The sequence below is a fragment of the Pararge aegeria genome, chromosome 10 (genome assembly GCF_905163445.1).
Source record: "Pararge aegeria chromosome 10, ilParAegt1.1, whole genome shotgun sequence".
In the NCBI taxonomy this organism is placed as follows: domain Eukaryota; kingdom Metazoa; phylum Arthropoda; class Insecta; order Lepidoptera; family Nymphalidae; genus Pararge; species Pararge aegeria.
The window spans coordinates 18,930,454-18,948,233 of record NC_053189.1 but is presented as its reverse complement, the minus strand read 5'-3'; the positions used below and the strand labels follow the sequence as shown (position 1 = coordinate 18,948,233).

The 17,780-nt window shown below is 36.6% G+C and overlaps 1 protein-coding gene across 1 annotated transcript in view; it reads right to left on the bottom strand.

Moving 5' to 3' along the window:
- LOC120626985 (neuropeptide CCHamide-2) overlaps positions 1 to 17,290 on the bottom strand; it is a 29,031-nt gene extending 11,741 nt beyond the window's left edge. The window contains exons 1-2 of the mRNA XM_039894821.1: positions 17,207 to 17,290; positions 5,382 to 5,456 (exon numbers count right to left, since the gene is read on the bottom strand). Coding sequence (XP_039750755.1) covers positions 5,382 to 5,451 — 70 coding nt within the window. The 5' untranslated portion in view covers positions 5,452 to 5,456; positions 17,207 to 17,290. The remainder of the gene's footprint in view (positions 1 to 5,381; positions 5,457 to 17,206) is intronic.
- Between the last annotated feature and the right edge of the window lie 490 nt (positions 17,291 to 17,780).

Sequence of the window (17,780 nt, the reverse complement as noted above, 5' to 3'; positions counted from 1 at the left end):
GCTTTAATGCACACACACATTTACTACGAAGTAAATACATACATAGGAGAAACAGAATAGTAGATATATATATGTGTCTTTTATACCTTAATATATTTATACTAATAATATAAATGCGAAAGTGTGGCTGTTTGTTTGTTTATTTGCTACTTAAGATTGGCTGACCATTGAACCAAAGATGGGTATAGAATAATATTTTTTCCGGAAAAGTTGCTGGTAAAAGTTTCCCACAGGATAAAAAAAATAGCTGCCTAATCTATGGTTTGTCAGCTAAATTAAAAGAATTGGTTTGTCTCCTGAATGCAACCTGAATGTAACTATTTTATCCCTAGATAATAAAGGGATTTCCAAACCATCTACAATAAACGCGAGGAACTTGTTGGCAATTTAATTGTATAAAAACGCACATAACTTAGAATACGTGTGTGCTGGGATTTGAACTCGCCCCCCCCCCCCAAATTTAACCCGAATTCTAAACCACTAAAATTTAAACATCAAGTAAGTATGTTTGTAACTACTCTGCCTAAATGGCAGTAGGCCATCATAGTTCATTGTATATTCCATGGCTTCGCTCTTATGACTTGCGGCCGTTTAATCACGTTGTCCAGAGACGCTCGCCACGAGACACGTTGCATGATGTAGAGCCACAGGTACTATCTAACTGTACTCACTATGCAGCGCATAAACCTGATAGCACGAATAACTTACAAGGTCAAGATTGTGCACGAAATGCTTTAGGCTATACGGAACAAGTTAGTTAAGCAAATTGGCTTTCCATTTATGATTATCTTCCATAACCCGGGCTTGCTGTAACGTATGTGATGCACAAACAACATCGTTTGAGTAAATTAATGGCATACGTTATTTTATGAGCAGCTTGCATCTTACTATAATAGGCTACGTCATAACTATTTGTCTCAATTGTTACAGATTAAGTACCGGCCTAACTTTTAATCTTGGTTTGTTTTGAAATGGAAACCTGATTAAATATAAATCATATGAATAATGTGCCACTACCGAAATAAAACTGAACCCGTGTTGTGTGACTTTGCCCGTCATTTACAACCATATGTAAAGGTAATTATTAAGTATATCCAATTTAAATTAGACGTGGTTATAAATAATGATATTTATGATTCTATGGAGCGGTGATATACCAGTGGCTAGAATTTCGGCTTCTCTTTCGGCCGAATTCTCTTAGGGCCGAATTCGAAGCCCAGCATGCCCCCAGAAAAACATCGTGAGGAATTCTGCATGCCTGAGAGTTCTCCATAACGATCTCAAAAGCGTGTGAAGTCCACCAATCAGCACTAGGCCAGCGTGACGGACTACAGCCCTTTGTGGGGAGAGAGCCGTGCCCTGTAAGGGCAGTAAGGGAGTGGGCCGGTAATGGGTTGATATGTGTTGTGTTTCTATCTAGCAAGGGAGGGCGTACGTGTACGTCAGTGAAACAAGCCAGCCATTAGCACACTGATTAGTATATTATAAAGGTAGGCGGGCGTCGCGAGTCGCAGCCCGCACACATATGTATATCTTTATAACAATATGATGATGATGATTCTATGAGAAAAAATACATAGGAAAAATTATAAAATTACAGATAAATTAAAACGTTGTATATATAACTCGCGACAAGCAAATTTAGATGTGGGGTTTGGTGTTTTGGTGTCTTAAATACACTTGACGTTTTAATTCATAAAAATAACATAACAATGTTTGCGTGCACCTGACACTGCTATCTCTCTCTAAATATCTATCTATTCTTTGCATAGTTGGTTTCAAGGGCCTGACATTAGAGCATACGATGCAAAATGGAGCAAAGATTCAAGTGTACTTTAAGTAATGTGAAGAACATGTAGGTAGAATACAAAAAGTATTCGTGAGGAGTGACGAAACAAACGATTTAAAGATGAAGATAACACACGTTGGTCTGTTCGCGACAGATGCCGACTATCGAGTACGTCATGTTTCAGGTTATTTATCCATAAACGCCATCTTTTGATCTTAGGTGTTTATAAACTTTCCTTAGAAATGGACTAAACAATGGTTTCAAATATTTTTTTCCCTTATTAAGAAGTTAGACATATCAATTATAAATGTGTATAACATAAGGTTATCTGTGTTTGAATGTAAAGAAGTGTTAGAAGAAGTGTTTTTTTTACTTGGGATTGCTAGAAATAATTGTTTGCGCAGAGCACAGAGTTTCTTAGGAGAGGCATTTAATCTTATTAGTCTTTAAAAAATCTTATTTATTTCGCTTCCAATTCCCAATTCCCGGTTTAATTATTGGATTTTATACTAGCCTGGCAATCTACAGTCTTCCCACAGTGAGCACATGACAACGTGTAAGCCCGTAGCATTTAATAGAAAGTTCTACTGCTTTGATGTAACACAGAGCTTAGAAGGTGTCCCAGTGACATATACCTACTTTTTTTTAAATAACTTGTGATTACTTAAGTGATAGAAGTGGTGATAGCCTAGTGGACAGCACTTAAACTTCACTTTCGGGTGGGCGAGTTGTTGTTGAGTTGTGAATCCCAGCACGCACCTGTCACTCTTTTAAGTAATGCGCGTTTTATGCAATTAAAGTTCCGTAATCAAGCAAGTGAATTTATCTTGCTAGAACGGTGAAAGGAAATATCGTGAGTTGTTGAAACGTTTTCTTCCTCAGATAAAAAGTGACCTATGTCCGTCCGTCCTTTCAACTAACTCTATGCCAATAATCAGGTTGATTGGTTGCTTAGTTAGGGCGTGAAGGAAGGACAAACAAACACTTTTTTGCATTCATAATATTAGTAAGGATTCTCTAAATTGTGGTCACTTACGAGAAAGCTCAAGGTTGATCACATGGCGATGCAGACGGTAATGCCCAAAGCTACAGTAAGCTTAACGAGTAGCACCACTAAACTAATAAATATACTTTTATTGTACACAACACAGAATACAAAAAAAAATGCAAATACAAAAAAAGAATAAGAAGGTTCAATTTGGAATACCAGTTACAAACTGAAATAAAAGTTGGTAGCAAATTTGGTCTAACGAATAGTAGTAGATCTTTCTGACAGAGCCTGTCCCGGAAAGGACTACAACTGTGCTTATTTCTGCTTCTAATCAACGTTGTTGCAATGCCGTGTTCCGTTCTGAAGGGCGTGGTTGCCGATGTAATTGCCGTTTTATGGATACCAGGTGTATCTTGTAGCGATCTTCATAGGGCCTAGCAGTGGGAAACCCATTGGGAGAGACGGTGTAAACTCTTCTAAACCGTTGATGTATAATAACTGATACGTCTGCGTACCTTATTATTTAGATTATTAAAAATCCGGCAGCGATGTAGCGCCTTTAGGTAAACCGAACAAATATGAACCACGCATGTTACACATTTGGCTTGATTAGACCTTTTTCACTCCAATGAAAATTACTTATCTAAACTCTGAGAGTGCCGAATGAAAGATCACCCCCTCCCCGACCCGCAGTGGTGTGCGCGGTAATGTATTGTGGGTTTCCGCTGAAACGTTTTACCTGCGCGCTTAATATAATGGGAACGCAAATCATAGAATACGTGAGATTCCAATTGTTACGAATCCTAATAAATCGATGGATCCGCGAAAAGGTTGATTTAGGGCAATCGGCAGAATGATTTGTAAAAATAGCATTTATAATTTCCAAATGAATATCTAAAAATAAACACATTGTTACGAATTCTTAAAAGCACTGGCTCACACTTCTGTCGTTATATTTCTTGTAAATTGATTTGTGAGATTTACCGGCCAATTATAATTATTTAAACGAAATTAAAAAATAATAATTCTTTAGTGATATAGTGAGTAATTATTTTGAGGTGACCTTTATTGCGATGCCCGATGTTTGCCTGAGCAAACAATATCTAAGAGACAAGGCGGTAAAGAAACAGAATTAAGAACACACAACCCTAAATTGTATCCAAAAAGAGTGAAATCCGAGAATATGGCTAGCTCACAAACTTTCCCATTTCCCCCATTTTATGGTAAACGATTCGAATGTTAGAGGTAAAATGTAATGTACTGTCAACGGCTAAATGGAATTAACTGACCCACCGTCTGTTCGAAAAACACCACTAAGGTAGAGGGTTTAACCAGTCTAATAATGATGTCTCATTATCAGGCGTTTACACGGTTTCTGTATGTTTTTAATTCTGTGGGTAAAATTAACAATAAGTGATGGTAATAAAAATGTAAGCGATGAAAAGTTTTATAAGGACTAAATAATTCTTGGAATGTTCTCATACATAAATTATTTTATTTAAACTGGTCGTAAGCACTCATGCTTGTGACCAATTTAAACAAAATAAGTTAGTTATTAAGTTAACAGTAGGTACACAGATCTCCTTTGTTATTCAGAAAATATGTAAATTTATACAAAAAATCCGAAGCGAATGAAGTTTGTTGTACTTTGGAATGATGGGAATGTATGCGACATTTTGGAAATTAAGACCTACACTGGTAGTTGACGATATAAAACAAATATGGCAGTCAGGTTAACAAGTAGGCATTAATCGGTAATTCACATAAAGTGCAGAAGTGACCGCAAGTGAAAACAAAGTGAAACAAAACTAGTCGGTAAGTACACCGCTCCTACAAGTTCGCAGCTGATGCCGCAGCGCTCTCTGGTCCGAGTTTGACTTCGCATTAATAACTAAAAGGTTAGAATACACAGTGTGCAAACAGCCTTAAGTAGTTTACCTTTTTCAAACAAAGTGCTTAAAAGGAGCGTTTCTATTGGAGAAGAACTGATCTACTTACAAGTACAAGCGAGTACACCGAGTACGGTGGAGACACAGACGGATCAGGCCCCTTCAGTAAAGTACCACCGGTGGCTAACCATTTTTTTTATGCCTACAAGTTAGCCCTAGACAGCAATCTTGCCTGATGTTTGCATCAAAGATGGTAGAGGACCAACCTGTTAAGGGCATGTCAGTTGTGTTAAACACATTTCCCCAATCGGTTTCTACAAGGGATCGTACTCGAACGATAAATCGTTCACTGAAAGCCGAAGCTTTCCCAATTCAAAACTACAGCAAAAGTTCTGTTCTCCTCGCAATTTTGCAGAAAACAGATCGCCACCTTGATTAGCAACTGTCAGATAAGTTACTGACATGTCGGATTTAATTTCTTCGGGATTTTGTCGGGAAGATGGTAACGATCCACGACCTAAGCATCCAGACCAGACCAGAGAAAGTTCAGTAATTACAAATCCTCAAATTGCCCCATGCGGGGTTTCGAATCTCCCACATATTAGAAAACAGCCTTCACCACTGTGCTAAAGACATCGTCGTTCTGCGATAAGCTTTGTAAGAACCAGATAAAAATAGATAGATATAGGATGATAGTAGGATGGTGACTTACGCTTGGCGCTGACTCCCACGGAGATGATCAGAACTGCGATAACGGATGCGGCCAAGATGCCGTGCGCCATGGTGTCTGCAAAAACACTTGTTTTACTAAAAAAGTATATTTAGGTGTACAATACGGCAGATACGGTAGTACGACGCCTTTGATATCGTGATAAATGTCGACATAGTGTCGACAACGCATAGAGTAAGTTATTGAGGTAGGACCCTTACTATTCAAAGTCCAAGTTGTAGCTAAATATCTGGGGAAAAACAGTAATTAGGACTTCTATCACTATAGGCTTAACTAATTTTTTTTCATTTCCCATATTCATCGTAACATTTTCAAAACCAGACACCAGAAGGTATCTTTGCGCTTTTCGACTCACTCCCGTATTGGACCTTACATTCTACATATATCAAGCTATAGTTATAAACATTAAACTGTAACATTGGAAGATGCCTCGACAGGGTTTGACCTCACGTGCCAAGATCTAACATACCGAACCACTAAGCTATGGTAATAACGCAAATATTGAGACGTATATAATTCGAAAATATTTAAAAACGCGCTTTGTTTAGTGACCTTTGATTGGGCGGGCTTCGTCGAACGTCTGAAAAGAAAACCGTCATTGTAAGTATTTTATGTTAATTGTTACTCGCGCAAATTACAATACTTGCCGTTGATCCTAAACATCAAAGGTAATACTTAAAACGTCGTCCATTATAAGCTCAATCGCACACTGTCGCAAGTATGTTAGCTTCACCGCCACATCATTAACTGTTAAGGCAAGTTGGGTTACTACAATGGCAGATAATTTTGACTTTTGCACACCAAAAGAATATCATTCTAGAAATAAATTATCTCAGTAAATTATAACAACCGGCACCAGAATGCCATTCCGAAAGGATATTCTAACGCATTTGGAGCCAGAGGGTGATGTTAGCCATAGGTGATTCCGGTGTAGTTTCGGAGCATAATATGTGGAGCAATTATTATAGGTTAGGATTTTTTTATTATTATTAATAATGTTACGATTAAACTTATAACTGAACTGAGTTCCAAGAAATCTGGCTGCATTACCGCTGTGAACAGCCAGGCTCAAGAGGTCTCTCAAGATTTTGCATTTAGACTCCATGACTTCACTCCATACATAGGGTTTTCAATGGTAAATGAAACAAATATGTAACTCGTTATTGTAGGCATACTTTTAAATTGAATATCGATTAAAAAAAATTGGCGCGGACAAAGTTGCGAGCAAAAGCATGTATAAAATGATTACGTTTTCAATAAAATTAATTCAGCTTTACTGCTCTACCTATGTGATTCTAATTAGAGTAACATTAGTAACTAAAATAAGTAATGTTTATGATAATCCCCTGTGCAAATAAGCCGCCAGCCTGACCACAGTCCTAAGCTAACAGATAATTATCATCATGTAAACGATTATTTTGTGTTTTGAGACCACAATAACTTTAACTAAATAAAAGTTACGTAAATAATTTATTTTGCAGACCTCCCTGGCGCAGTGGTAGTGGTAGGCGCTCAAAAGTAGGACGTCTCGAGTTCCATCCTTGACAGGGAATTATGGAATTTAGAGTTTCTGATTTATCTTTTTACTTTGGCTTGGTCGGAGACTTCAGCTGTTGCAAGTTACCACCATACAGACAAACACGTGCCGCCATGTGATTTAGCGTTATGATTAGATGCCACATAGACACCGATTATGTCTATGGATTTCATAGGATAGTGACTACCACGGGTTCGAAAGGCAGATTCCACCGAGAAGAGCCTTCAAGGAACTCAGAAGATTGCTCTTTTTCCAGTTTATAATGAAAAAATATATATATGTAATAAATTATATATCTTCTGAGAGCAAGTCTGCTTCCAAGCAGCCTTGGCGTTAAGATTCATCAATCGTATTGTAACCAAGATTACTTTATTATCACACACAGGTTCCAGTGACTGGTAAATTATTTGTGGAATAAAAGTAACGTTAACAAACATGTGAATTTGGTACTCGCTAAATGCTTTTATTCAGCAATAAACTTAACAATTGTAATGAGATGACCTTTTTTATGTTACCCAAGAGGAGCGGAAGATAACCATCTTCATCTGAAGGTGTAATGCGTTTTTCAAGACTTATTTTTGATTCATGTTAATCTAAATGTACTTCAACATAACTTAATCAAATGATAACTAAATAAATATACTACGATAATACACACATCGCCATCTAGCCCCAAAGTAAGCATAGCTTGTGATATGCGTACTGAGATAGCTGATGAATATATTTATGAATACAATATGTATAAATACTTATCATATACAGATAAACACCCAGAAACATTCATGTTCGTCACGCAAACACTTGCACACACAACCTTGGACTCGGAGTACAGTGAGCCCACTACGCCAATCGACTGACTTAAAAAATAAATATTTAGAAAAAACATAATTATGAAAACGTGGTCCATTCGTAAAAAGTTTCCGTCATTAGCGGTGATCCGCATTGTCAACCTAATAATGGCCCACTGGACACGGGTCTTTTCTGACAGATTTTAGAGAATTCGGGCCATGGGCATAGTGAATATCTAAAGAATATTTTTCCGAGTCCGGTACGCTAGCCAAGTGCGAATAGGCGATCTTCGCACGCCTTTGAAAACTCATTCATATCGGTTTCCTCACGTAGCTTCCCTTCACGTTAAAGCAAGTTAGACAGTGTCCAAAACGCACTAAACTCGAAAATTAGACGTACGTGCCGGGGATCGAACTCGGTCTCCCCGGAAGGAAGGCTATCACCGTTATATACGTACCTACTAACCGCCAGATAGCCAGATAGTCGAAGGTTCAATTCCTTCAAGTGTAGGTAAAAACACTAATAAAAATTATGAAATTAAGTTTCTAACCCATTTGGGGCTCATACATTAAAAAAGTGACCATGTTCCTTGCTGGCATGAGAACTATTAATCTTCAGAAGTAGATCTTCTATCCCCTTCTTGAAATTGTTCATCATCATCATCATCACATCAACCGATAGACGTCCACTGCTGGACATAGGTCTTTTGTAGGGAGTTCCAAGTTCCACGATTCTGAGCCGCTTGGATCCAACGGCTACCTGCGACGCGCTTAATGTCGTCTGTCCACCTCGTTGGGGGTCGACCAACGCTGCGCTTACCAGTACGGGGCTGCCATTCCAGCACCTTGGGACCCCAACGTCCATCCTTTCTCCGAACTATGTGCCCGGCCCATTGCCACTTAAGCTTCGCGACTCGTTGAGCTATGTCGGTAACTTTGGAATTGTTATCCCGTCATAACGAACCTACAATTTGTTAACATAACCAATGTTTTGACATGTTCGCGGTGAATTAAAGTAATATAATGGACTGTGGGAGGAAAATAGAAAGGTTTTCTTGTTAATTCTCCAATGAAATAAGTCTTAATAGTCCTAAAGTGTTTAAAAAAAACACTTATCTATTTCACAATATTTACGATCACCGTTAGCACACAGAGCTCTTACACATAATAAACCGACACTAAAATCATTCAAGTGATTCTAAAATTGTAAGTTTTATAGTTTTCCACACATGAATAAACATTTTTCTGTATTTTTATGGGATCAGGTGCGTTTGAAAGTGCCGTGAACCACAAATATATTTACACTAATCGGAGATTGGCCGTGAGGTGACGGCAGATCAGAATACAGTTGTCTGTCTCTGACAATACACACATCACCATCTAGCCCCAAAGTAAGCGTAGCTTGTGTTATGGGTACTGAGATAGCTGATGAATATTTTTATGAAAGGGAAACGGGTAGCAGTGTTCTCCGTGGTAGTGCTACCATCTAATGCTATCCCCAACTCGTCTGCCCAGCATGGTGTTTATCGACAAATCCCTGGGAGAGGCCTTTATAGCGTTTGTCGTGACAAGATCTCGAGAAAGTGACAAAAGTTTCTATTCAAAGCTTGTTATGAATAAGTTTTTTTGTGAAATTAGCACAATGTAAGGTTTTAATTAATAACATTTAGATCACACCTATAAAGCTATTATATTTTCATTAACGATATATGCAACTTTTATTGATTTTTATATAACATTATGAAAGAACTTTTACTATCAAAGAACATTGTTAGCTATCCAGATACAGCTTTAAATATAAAATTTATTTCATAAATTAATAAACAACTTACAGCCTTTGAACACCAAACATCGGACAAACCGACACACGTTATACCATATCCCTAAAGCCATGATGATAGAATGTTAAAACTTTTACTTTTATATCAAAAGTTGGAACCCTAATGGAAATAAATGAGACAGTTGATTTAGTGCGTATATATATATATATATATATATGTGCGCTACTGCAGTAGTGTACTAATCAGTTTTGTGTTAGTAATGCACTTGTACGTATTATTTGTACATAAATAAAAAAGGGGTGCGTCTAACCTTTATGCGCGATTAAAGTAAAACTTTTATTGTTATTTATTGATGTTTTTTTATTTGTTTAAGAAGTTTTACTTCAATAGGCAATATAAGTAGCCTAGAAGTTACCTAAATGAAATTAAGAGAATGTAAGTTTCGGAATGCCACTTGATAATGAAAACATTCGTTTAATTTTTCTTCATTAGACTTATTCAATGGCTGGATTTTTCAAAATTCCCACACGTTACGGAATGAAGAATAATTATATTTTCCTTTAAAACAAGTAATATGACATCATAACATGGCATATAATACAAAAAAGAAATATAAGAATGTCCCTTTTATTAATACTAGCACTGTCCCGCAACTTAAACCGCGTAAAGCTTTTGATAAATAAATAAATAAGTTTACCACACAAACTTTTATACGCTTTTCTAAGCGATATACCACGACCCACCGCGTCGCGTCGCTTGCTTGCGCTATAACTTTGTTTGCCTTGCTATAAAAATGGGCAATCAATTGCAATAAAGAGTGAATTTTTAAAAATCGGTGTGATTTTTCTTGACTTTAGCGCTTAATAAACTTTCATCCTCTATTTAATCACCTTAATGGTAAAATTACTTATATTTAATTTTAAAAGTAATATAGCTTTATATACCTACCTTTTTGAAAGAATTGGTCTATCAAATACAAATACAAAAAAGATTAGAAACTCCAGAGATACCAAAGCGCGTCCAAAGAAAATACAACTCAAAAACACTAGCTTTTTAAGTACCCGTATAAATAATGAATCCATAATATTACAAAAAATCCTCTAAAAGCAAAAGTATCAAACAACTTCATGTCATTACCAAATTTAGCTTTAATTGTTATATGATTCAATTAAACTAACTGGGAAACTTATGTGTTCACACTGAACTAATCAGTTCACAGTTGCTAGTAATTTGTTAAGTTACCTAGTTACAGAACATAGCGTACTTTGCTTATCGTATCCGGGTCCCTAGTACGTGTAACACGCATGCCAAGTGAGTGTGGGCTACCGAGATAGTGATTTCATATTGTTCTATGAAAATAAAAAATCAGGATAGCTTTTATCCACTGACCTTATATTATTATGAAAATGTGTTTTATTTTCTTTATTATACTGTAAGTTAGCCCTTGACTGAATATAAGTGATGCATCATCACAGATTCAAATTCAAATTCAAATTCAAAATTCAAAATTCATTTATTTCAAGTAGGCCTAATATAAGCACTTTTGAAACGTCAAGTCTGTCTGTTTGTAGTGATTCTACCACCGGTTCGGAAGGCAGATTCTACCGAGAAGAAGCCGGCAAGAAACTCAGCAGTTGCTCTTTTCCAACATCAACAATTTACATTTAGTATTGTAACATTCATTTTTCTATCTTGTGAGAGCTGAAAGCGGAGCCGGATGCTTCCAAGCAACCTTGTCATTAAAAAATTCATCAATTGTATAGTAACCTCGCTGTAATAAATGTGTTTTAACAAATTCTTTAAACTTGTGCATTGGCAGGTCCAAAATCACCTTAGGAATCATATTATAAAAGCGTATACTCAATCCCACAAATGATCCCTGTACCTTACGCAGACGATATGCAGATGACACTAATTTATGACCATTTCTTGTAAGTCGACTGTTTATGTCCACTTTTTGTTTATAAAGACTAATAGACTAAGATGTTAGTGGGCTGACCTAATAGGGGTATGGCAGTTATGTTACACCCATACATGGAACGTCATCGCGTAGGAACCAATCGGTTCCTACGCGATAACGTTCCATTATTAGTTACAGATTTACTGTTCCAGTACGATTAAGGAATGAGGAACGGTTAGTTGTTCAGCAGCACGTCTTTGTCAGCAGCCCCACCGGACCAGACCAGAGAAAATTCAGAAATTATATTTCACCGGGAATCGAACCCGGGACCTCCCACCGAAATCAAAGCTCTCACTGCGCCATTGAAATCGTCTGAGGATTCAAAGAACTAAAGTTTGAAATACTGCACTGTTATACGAGTGTCAAAGTACTCCGTACTCGCATTCCAAATGAAGCGTTTCAAAAGGGAACAAGATTTCAACTGTTATTTCTTTCAGGATAGCCAGTTCATAGGTGTCTCATAATTATTAAAGGTGCTTGAATTTATTTGTATGACACCAGCTTGTATTGCAGTAGAGCTTTTGTGACAGCTCTTCTGGGAAAGAACTACCGCCACGCTTATTTCTGCCGCAGCAAAGCAGCATTGCTGTGATCCGGTTTAAAGCTGTGGGAGAAGTTACGTTTTTATCCTTTCCCCGCGAAGATAACAGTCTCCTACCCATGCTACCCGTGCTGGCAAACAAACGGTTTACACGGGATTTACAAAATACCCTATCAATGCGGACGTAGAACGCCGGCAACAGTTAGTAATTACCATAAAAAATTGTTAATGGCCACATATACCGAGGTTTGTAGATACAGATGTAAATGTATTTCAACTCGATCCGGCGGGCATCATTTCTCCTCAGGCGCTAAACGCATTGCCGCGGAGTGTGAGTGACGGCTTCCGATCGCCCCGGGCTCGCTCCGATTGATTCTGAATCTCGTTTGTGCTCTGCACGGCCAACAGAAACCGACAAAGTTTCACGTTTGCAACGAGAGACACAACAGTATGGATGCGCCGGTAAAAGGCCGCGAAATAATGAGTATAAACCAATTCTTATTACAGGAGCATGGCAAAAGAAAGAAATATAAACAGTATAGCAACTATTATGGGCCTCATAAGAAGGCTCAAGGTCACACAGCGGGCGATGGAGAGAGCTATGCTCGGAGTATCTCTACGTGATCAAATCAGGAATGAGGATCCGTAGAAGAACCAGAGTAACCGACAGAGATCAACGAGTCGCGAAGCTGAAGTGGCAATGGGCGGGGCACATAGCTCGGAGAAAAGATGGACGTCGCCTCGGTACTAGGGTTGTCGGGTTATGAATTGCATTTTATTTATAAATTGTATTTTATTAATTACTAGTGGACCCTCGCGACTTCGTACGCGCATGAGTCAATCGAGAAGCTAGAATAGATGTGATTCTAATAACCATCGTGGCTAGCTATATGCCTACTATTATTTAACGTTGTAAACTGAGTTAGTTAGTTTTCATTATTTAAGTTGATACGAACATACATAAATCCATACATCCACCCTCACAAACTTTCGCATTATAATATTAAGTAATATGGTACCTACGCATATAATCGATCGTTGTCCCATATGCCTTGCTACTTGCTATTATTTGTGAAGAGTTATGTCCTTTATCTCTGACAATATTTATCAGATCTTCATTAAAATTAGACACTACATGTTTTATAGTATACACTTTAAAATAAAACGATAATTATTAAAATCGGTTCAAATTTAACGGACATATGAAGTAAAATTGATAAAAATTTTCATCCCGTTTCCCGGAGGAAACTTTTTGTTTATCGGCATAAAAGATATCCTATATGTCAACCCGAAATATGAGCTACCACTATACCAAATTTTATTTAAATCCGTTCAGTAGTTTTCGCGTGACGCCCGGATATACAGACAGACAGACAAACAGACAAAAATTAAATAAAAATCTGTTTTGGACTCAGTATCGATTATAAAGCATCCCCCGGTCGAAATTTTCAAAATATATTAAATGTACAGAAATCTTCCAGTTACAGTTTTATTATAAGTATAGATTTGAAATTTTAAAATATATTTAATATTCTTTTATGAATAATCGTTACAATCTTGACAACTTTGGTATCATTATCATTATCATTAAAATGATTACAATCTAAACAAGAAACTATAGGTGCATCGCAACTAAAATAGGAAATAAACAATTTTGATTCGAAGTTATTTAAATATCTCGGTGAATACCGCATCAATTGTACTTTTATATCTTGTTGTGCTAATATTGCGTTGATTGGCCATAGTAAAATCAAATTCTCTATTCAAAATTTCAAATAGCTGCATCTCGTAACTGTGTTGCGAGTCCAGATATTCTTCTCATCTAAAAACATGCGTACCGCGCTAAAAGAAGTTTTCACTTCAAATATTGCAGGGGCCCCTTGGCTCAAGTGGTTTGGAACTCCCTTAGAAAGACCTGCCGGCAGTGAACGTCCATTCTGATGTATGACGATGAATCGGATATAAATCTCGCGTGAAGCTAAAACTCGAAGGATGATTAAATAATCGTGGATTTATATGTTAGTGTCCATTTATTAGTAAAATTAAAGACCTGGCTTCGAATTGAAACAAAAAAATAGTTGTATGTTGACATAAGTAACAGTTGTTACCGCCTCTACTCTTCCCGCGGGTGTAGTATTGTACGAGGCGTATAAAGGGACGATAGCGGGGAACTGGTAGCAGCGTCCTCTGTGCTACTTCGACCATCTACTGCGATCACTAACCCGTCTGCCGAGCGTGGTGATTACGTGCAAACTCTCCCGTTGGGAGAGGCCTTTGGTCTAGCAGTGGACTGTCAGTGATAAGCTTTTGATGATTAATATACGTTGTTTAAATATTTATAGGTAATTGCTTTTAGGATAAAGCTGTTTAAAGATGATCTCAGTGTGGATATCGGCTTTTCGTCAGTTCTAAAACAGGTTACAGGTTAAGCCAACCAAGTACGGACACAGACCCAGGAACAGAAGAAGAAGAAGGTTACAGGTTTACCAGAGGAGAAAGGATATTAGGAGCATTTGCTAGTGATAAGAGCCCACTTAAGGTTTTTGTTCGAACTTAATAATTTGCTATTAAAATATTCTTACGGGATTTTGTAATTCAAATGAGTATCCATAAGTTTAAATTCCAAAGAACAAAATACAATTTGACCATGCCTTTTTGGTCTAATAAAAAGCATGTTTAAGTACGGGTAATCAGGTCCGAGATTCGACTCCCAACCAAGACCAGCAATTATTTCCAGATTGACAGTTAATAAAGAATAGGGTAGCGAGTCTACCGTATGAGCTATAATTCCTCACATTTTCTGCGCCTTCTCACGAAGACTTCAGAGATTACACATTAGAAATGCCTCCCAACGAACTGGATTTGGTCCCACTGGACGAGTAAGACGCTACGAAAGTACTGACCAACCGTCCAGCGACGCCATACCTTCCGTTTTTCCTCCGACATGGTTTTCGAAGACTGTTTAGGTCGGTACTATTTTTTCTTTTTTTTTTACCCGTTAATTCTAAATATTTTGGACTACATACTACTTATTATAAGTGCAGTGCATCAGGGTTATTTGTTATTTGCCATCATTTATCGTAACAATATCATCTGCTAAATAACATAAGTTGTCATTCTTTTTTTTTGTCTCTTTTCTCTCCTTTTCGCATTTTTTTATCTCTATTGTTCAGTATAATGTTTTTTTTTTATTATTTTAATATAAAACTGTAATCTTGATAGAAAATTTTTATATAAAGTATAAATTTATCTATCTTCGCCTCTTAATGTTAACTAATCGATACCTACATTATTTTAAACTTAGTAACCTGTCATCATTGGCGCAATGGACAGCGACCCTGCTTTCTGAGTCAAAGGCCATGGGTTCGATTCCCAAAACTGGAAAATATTTGTGTGATGAGCATGAATGTTTTCCAGTGTCTGGGTGTTTATATGTATTTTCTAAGTATTCATGTATATTATTCATAAACATATTCATCAGTCATCTTAGTACCCATAACACAAGCTATGTGTGTAATGTCATAGTACATTTATATTTATTATCACCATGTTTAGGCTAGGTAGGTACCGAAAAAAGCACAAAGAAAAGTAAGAAAATTCTTCGATAATCCGCATTCACTATTAATAAACATTCAAATGCTGTGGTAACTAGATTTGCGGCATGTATTATGCATTCGAGGAATCTCTCCGTAGTGTTCAGGTATTCCACTTATCTGGAGTGACTGGCTGGAATCCACGTTAATGTTTACATTACCTGCTTACAATTGGTAATATGCCACTTTACATTTCGTAGATATATTCATTATTGCAAAGACATATTACTCCCATTGTTTTTTTATATTTTTTGTTTTTTTAACAGAAACCTCAAACTCTCATATATGTGTTAAGAATACTAATATGACAATTATTAAACGTTGACATTTTATATCCGCCCGTTTTAATCAAAAATTAAAAACACCCTCATCGTCGTCGTTTATAAACATTTTTCAAATACTATATATTTATTTATTTTGAAGGAAAGTTAAATGCACGCTTTTGGTATTTGCACCAAAATGTAAGTTAAATATAAAACAAATGCTGGCACTATATAACATAAAAAGCAAAAATCATAACGTAATTTTGACAGAATCATTTTATTATTTGAACACTAGAAACACCCAAACTTTTGTTAAAGAGGAGAAAACAATAAATTAAAAATTCATTTATTTCAAGTAGGCCTAATATAAGCACTTTGAAACTTTAAGTCGGTATGTTTGTAGTGACTCTACCACCGGTTCGAAAGGCAGATTCTACCGAGAAGAAGCCGGAAAGAACCTCAGCTCTTGCTCTTTTCCAACAATTTACATTTTATCATTCATTTTTCTATCTTGTGAGAGATGAAAGCTACCTAACAATGTTGCTTGAAAGCATCCGGCTCCGCTTAAGATATTCATCAATTGTATTAAAAGTTTTTATTTTATAAAATTTAAAGTTTTTATTTTCAGTCGTCTATACTTAGCATTGAAAATATTCGTTATGATTTTCGTTATAAAAAAAAGCAATACAGACCAATGATAGTGTTTTTTTTGTATTACGTCCTTATGATTATACTATCCGTCCTGAAGATTCGGAGAAAATAAGTTGTAACAGTACAGTTACTACAACCTCGCGAGTATATAATCGCGACTATAGGAGTTCAAATTAAAAGGTTTTGTACCAATGTTGATTTACATAATCATAGTTAAATAAATCTATTCCTAAGTATTCCCGTTCGGTTCAAGTTTCCGCGTCGGATTCAACTAGCTCTAAGTGCATTTAAAATTGTCCGATTGAACTATTTGTAAGGGCATTTTAAATAAAGGAATAAATCTTAAATTTTACTGAATGACATTTTAATGTATAAAATGCTTTTAATAGATCTAGAATTGTTCATTTATATTCGACTATTTTGAATACAAACAAAAATTTTACTGTTCTTTTTCGATGGTCTGGAACATTACAATAAAGATTTCAATTGAACTTTTGAGTAAAATTAAACTTTTTTCTATCAAGTGAATTGGCGTAAACGTGCGTATATTAATATTATTAAAGTTTTCAAGACATGTTAAACTACCTAAAACTTTTCATGAAAAAGTTTCTTCACTTTTCAAACTTGTTTTTCAACCGTGTGGAAATCCTGGAAATAGTTTAATGTGCTTTACGAACACTATTGGGTACTTACGTACGGGTTCCCGCCGAGGTCCAGGTGCAGGTGGAGAGGTGCGGGTGCCCAGAAGCAGGTGCTCGCGTGCAGGTGCTGAGGACGTGGCGACTTCGCGCGCGTAGCTTTAAGTGCGCCAAGGCGGCCCGGACGCGCGCTTTTAAGCGTCAACCTAAGACCCAGCTATCTAGTAGACATGGCATTGCGTGGGATCTTAAAAACATAATTTTGCTAAGGCCTTAGATTTACGCCTTATACTGTACTTCATCCCTATAAATATGCTTCAATCTGTCGAAATATTTTCACCGTAATTTTAAAATAAAGACATGCTTAACTTTTTCTTATTAAACTGTATTAATAATATGTGGTTAAAACTCTAACTTTCTATTAATTTAAGATAATATAAATTTAACTTTGTGGTATGTTTACTGAGCATTGCTCTTTAGAACAGTCCAGCAAATCTTTACTGACTTATGAAGTTATGACTCTCAATTTATTAAACAATCAATTGCTTTTATGTTAATACGTAAGACACTACAACAAGCCCCGACAAGGCATGCCTAAATAAATGTAGTAAATTGCTTGCATCATTAAG